The 5,000-nt window shown below is 52.3% G+C and overlaps 2 protein-coding genes across 2 annotated transcripts in view; one reads left to right on the forward strand and one right to left on the reverse strand.

The window, feature by feature from the left end:
- LOC123967348 overlaps positions 1-3,580 on the forward strand; it is a gene marked incomplete at its 5' end in the record, with an annotated part of 5,102 nt that extends 1,522 nt beyond the window's left edge. The window contains 4 exon segments of the mRNA XM_046043421.1: positions 1,942-2,217; positions 2,383-2,610; positions 2,686-2,817; positions 3,100-3,580. Of these exon segments, the coding sequence (XP_045899377.1) occupies positions 1,942-2,217; positions 2,383-2,610; positions 2,686-2,817; positions 3,100-3,455 (992 nt within the window).
- A 218-nt stretch (positions 3,581-3,798) lies between these two features.
- LOC123967347 (bifunctional peptidase and (3S)-lysyl hydroxylase Jmjd7-like) overlaps positions 3,799-5,000 on the reverse strand; it is a 2,607-nt gene continuing 1,405 nt past the window's right edge. The window contains exon 4 of the mRNA XM_046043419.1: positions 3,799-3,987. Within this exon, the coding sequence (XP_045899375.1) occupies positions 3,859-3,987 (129 nt within the window). The 3' untranslated portion in view covers positions 3,799-3,858. The remainder of the gene's footprint in view (positions 3,988-5,000) is intronic.

The following is a 5,000-nucleotide window of genomic DNA, read 5'->3' on the forward strand; positions in this document are numbered from 1 at the left end:
CGTCTGTCTTCAACTCGTCTCCGTCTGTCTTTAACTCCTCCTGTCTCCGTCTGTCTTTAACTCCGTCCGTCTCTGTCTGTCTTTAAGTCCGTCTGTCTTTAACTCATCTCCGTCCGTCTTTAACTCGTCTCCGTCCGTCTTTAACTCCGTCCGTCTGTCTTTAACTCGTCTCAGTCTGTCTTTAACTCGTCTCAGTCTGTCTTTAACTCGTCTCAGTCTGTCTTTAACTCGTCTCCGTCTGTCTTTAACTCCTCCTGTCTCCATCTGTCTTTAACTCCTCCTGTCTCCGTCTGTCTTTAACTCGTCTCAGTCTGTCTTTAACTCCTCCTGTCTCCATCTGTCTTTAACTCCTCCTGTCTCCGTCTGTCTTTAACTCATCTCCGTCTGTCTTTAACTCCTCCTGTCTCCGTCTGTCTTTAACTCATCTCCGTCTGTCTTTAACTCCTCCTGTCTCCGTCTGTCTTTAACTCGTCTCCGTCTGTCTTTAACTCCTCCTGTCTCCGTCTGTCTTTAACTCGTCTCCGTCTGTCTTTAACAACGTCTGTCTTTAACTCCTCCTGTCTCCGTCTGTCTTTAACTCGTCTCCGTCTGTCTTTAACGTCTGTCTTTAACTCCTCCTGTCTCCGTCTGTCTTTAACTCGTCTCAGTCTGTCTTTAACTCCGTCTGTCTTTAACTCCTCCTGTCTCCGTCTGTCTTTAACTCGTCTCCGTCTGTCTTTAACTCCTCCTGTCTCCGTCTGTCTTTAACTCGTCTCCGTCTGTCTTTAACTCCTCCTGTCTCCGTCTGTCTTTAACTCCTCCTGTCTCCGTCTGTCTTTAACTCGTCTCAGTCTGTCTTTAACTCCGTCTGTCTTTAACTCCTCCTGTCTCCGTCTGTCTTTAACTCGTCTCCGTCTGTCTTTAACTCCTCCTGTCTCCGTCTGTCTTTAACTCCTCCTGTCTCCGTCTGTCTTCAACTCGTCTCCGTCTGTCTTTAACTCCTCCTGTCTCCGTCTGTCTTTAACTCCGTCCGTCTCTGTCTGTCTTTAAGTCCGTCTGTCTTTAACTCGTCTCCGTCCGTCTTTAACTCCGTCCGTCTGTCTTTAACTCGTCTCCGTCCGTCTTTAACTCGTCTCCGTCCGTCTTTAACTCGTCTCCGTCCGTCTTTAACTCCGTCTGTCTTTAACTCCGTCTGTCTTTAACTCCGTCCGTCTCCGTCTGTCTTTAACTCCTCCTGTCTCCGTCTGTCTTTAACTCGTCTCCGTCTGTCTTTAACTCCTCCTGTCTCCGTCTGTTTTTAACTCCTCCTGTCTCCGTCTGTCTTCAACTCGTCTCCGTCTGTCTTTAACTCCTCCTGTCTCCGTCTGTCTTTAACTCGTCTCCGTCTGTCTTTAACTCCTCCTGTCTCCGTCTGTCTTCAACTCCGTCCGTCTCTGTCTGTCTTTAAGTCCGTCTGTCTTCAACTCGTCTCCGTCCGTCTTTAACTCCGTCCGTCTGTCTTTAACTCGTCTCCGTCCGTCTTTAACTCGGTCCGTCTCCGTCCGTCTTTAACTCGTCTCCGTCCGTCTTTAACTCCGTCTGTCTTTAACTCCGTCCGTCTCGTCTGTCTTTAACTCCTCCTGTCTCCGTCTGTCTTTAACTCGTCTCAGTCTGTCTTTAACTCCGTCTGTCTTTAACTCCTCCTGTCTCCGTCTGTCTTTAACTCGTCTCCGTCTGTCTTTAACTCCTCCTGTCTCCGTCTGTCTTTAACTCGTCTCCGTCTGTCTTTAACTCCGCCTGTCTCCGTCTGTCTTTAACTCGTCTCCGTCTGTCTTTAACTCCTCCTGTCTCCGTCTGTCTTTAACTCGTCTCCGTCTGTCTTTAACTCATCTCCGTCTGTCTTTAACTCATCTCCGTCTGTCTTTAACTCCTCCTGTCTCCGTCTGTCTTTAACTCCGCCTGTCTCCGTCTGTCTCCTCTCAGAGAAAGCAGGTGAGCAGCTGGTTCGGTGCTGCAGTAATCTGTGTCCAGGGATCTGGTTCCATGAGAGCTGTGCTCGAGCTCAGACCCTCTCTGACCCGCATGAGGACTGGTTCTGCGGTCCGGGTTGCAGCGCAGACGGGACCTACGTGTTCTGTCACTGTAAGGAGCGGAGGGGGGGGCAGATGGTCCAGTGCGGCCGGACGGACAAGTGCAGGAGACACGAGTGGTACCACCGAGACTGTCTGACAGCGGCCCAGCGGAGCGGCGCCGAGCAGAGTGAGACGCTCAGCCGCACACGAGAGCGAGCGAAACGCTAAGGCGCTGAGTTAGCTGTACAACTAAATGTAGATGTAGAGTAATGCAGTACAAGTACGCAGCGTTAACGGTCTGGTTCTGTTCCGAAGTACCAGACTGATGGTTTTTGGTGGTTTTATGTTCCAGCTCCGTGGTTCTGCTCAGAGTCCTGCTCCATGGCGGAGGACGGCGAGGACTTCCTGTTTAACTACACGAGGGCGGTGGTGTGGGAGGGGCTCTACCACATGGCCAGGCGGGACGCCATCCAGGAGGGGGACGGAGACGCCATGGCGGACTTCTGGAGGATGGACCTGGTTCTGCTGTGGAACAGAGAACACCTGCAGCTCTTCAACAGCAGCCACCACATGATCACAGGTACGGCGCCAACAAGCGTGTCATTCACGTGGGGAGGATCTAATGGCTGTTGTCATGGTTACCGTGTGTGAACAGGGATGGAGGGGTTCTACCCGGAGCGCGTCAGGCAGGACCTGAAGTGGAACCGAGTGTTGAACCTTCAGGGAACATCTGGAGGGAACATCAGCCCGGACCTGCTCACAGAGCTGCTGATCAGCGAGTTCAAAGGTGATTCACACACCTGCACGTCTGCTCAGCCAATCAGGTGGAAGGAGGATTCAGATCCTTCACTGATGGAAAAGTAGGAAAACCACAGTACTCAAAGTACTCAAAGTACTCGCCGTGGGTCCAGTATATGATTCAGCAGACGGTCCTTGACACAACGTTATATTTAGGAGATTATGTCCCTCAGGAGTCTGAATCAGAGAGTTCTGGTCTTGAGTGAAGCAGATTTAGTCCTGAGAATGTCCAAGAATCCCCTCGTGTCTAACGAAGGCTTCCTGTCCGCAGGTGGGATCGAGTTCGGTAAAGGCAGCTTCACGAAGCAGCAGGTGGAGCAGAGCGCCCAGCTGGCCGGCGCTCAGGCCAAAGACCTGGACCGGATCTTCTTTACCGGGGGAAACCCTCTGAACCTGTCCGCGTACCTGTCGCGCCTCACGTCCTCGTCCCGCGGGAGGACGGCGGACGTGTCCAGGTTCGTGGAGGAGTTTAAGAAGGACGAGCTGTTCGGCTCCAAACCGGGAAGAAGACACCAGGGCTTCAACAAGTTCAGCTACCAGCAGAGAGTCAGGACCCCCAAGAGGATGGGGAGGAGCCTGAGGGCCCTGTCTGAGGAGCTGGACCGCCGGAGAGACCAGATCCTCTGAGAGCGACGAGTCACGTGACATCAGCGATGCCACTTCTGTAGATGAACTAACGCATTTAGCTTGTTTATTCCTTTTCTCTGCTAATGTCCACTAATCTGTTTAGAAATAAAGAGGTTCTCAGTAAAGACGAGGCGTCCCCTCTTTCTGTCACTTGTCTTTTATGTGTGTCGTCGTTTCAGCAAAGTGCTTCTCTGTCTGCTGCAATAAAACCACGTTCGGTTTGAGCTGCAGCTGAAGAGACGAACTTTGTTTTTAACCTTTATTCGAGAACAACGGCGAGCTGGTCGACATGCAGAACAAGTAGCTTCACGTGAAGGACGAAGACGAGCACCAGGTGGAGAAAAGGTCAGTAGATAATGAAACGTGTCCCGCTGAGGTCAGTGGGCCTGTACCAAAGAAATGCTCACGTGAACTCACCGAGTGCGGCGCTCATCCAGGAGACGTGAGGCTCCACGTCGTCCGTCAGCTCAGGAAGCTCATCGAGCAGGTTAGAGCACTGCTTCTGGACGTAGAGGACCCCACGCTGCTGCACCTGGGGGGGGACAGAGGACGGGTAGAGACAGAGGACAGGTAGAGACAGGACAGGTAGAGACTCAGAGGACAGGTAGAGACAGAGGACAGGTAGAGACACAGAGGACGGGTAGAGACAGGTGAGGTAGAGACAGAGGACAGGTAGAGACTCAGAGGACGGGTAGAGACTCAGAGGACGGGTAGAGACAGAGGACGGGTAGAGACACAGAGGACGGGTAGAGACTCAGAGGACGGGTAGAGACAGGACAGGTAGAGACTCAGAGGACGGGTAGAGACAGAGAGGACAGGTAGAGACTCAGAGGACAGGTAGAGACAGGTGAGGTAGAGACTCAGGACAGATAGAGACACAGAGGACTGATAGTGACAGGACACGTAGAGACTCAGAGGACAGGTAGAGACAGGTGAGGTAGAGACTCAGAGGACGGGTAGAGACTCAGGACGGGTAGAGACTCAGAGGACAGGTAGAGACAGGACAGGTAGAGACTCAGGACGGGTAGAGACTCAGAGGACAGGTAGAGACAGGACAGGTAGAGACTCAGAGGACGGGTAGAGACAGGACAGGTAGAGACTCAGAGGACAGGTAGAGACTCAGAGGACGGGTAGAGACAGGACAGGTAGAGACTCAGAGGACGGGTAGAGACAGAGAGGACAGGTAGAGACTCAGAGGACAGGTAGAGACAGGTGAGGTAGAGACTCAGGACAGATAGAGACACAGAGGACTGATAGTGACAGGACACGTAGAGACTCAGAGGACAGGTAGAGACAGGTGAGGTAGAGACTCAGAGGACGGGTAGAGACTCAGGACAGGTAGAGACTCAGAGGACAGGTAGAGACAGGACGGATAGAGACTCAGAGGACAGGTAGAGACTCAGAGGACAGGTAGAGACAGGACAGGTAGAGACTCAGAGGACAGGTAGATTTGAGGCTTTTCCGGTCCTGCTCTGATCAATCATGTGATCAATGATGTCAGGATCTAAACACTCTGGTCCTGTATCAGGCTCATGTGTACTGAGT

The sequence above is a fragment of the Micropterus dolomieu genome, unplaced genomic scaffold (assembly GCF_021292245.1).
Source record: "Micropterus dolomieu isolate WLL.071019.BEF.003 ecotype Adirondacks unplaced genomic scaffold, ASM2129224v1 scaffold_302, whole genome shotgun sequence".
Classification (NCBI taxonomy): Eukaryota; Metazoa; Chordata; class Actinopteri; order Centrarchiformes; family Centrarchidae; genus Micropterus; species Micropterus dolomieu.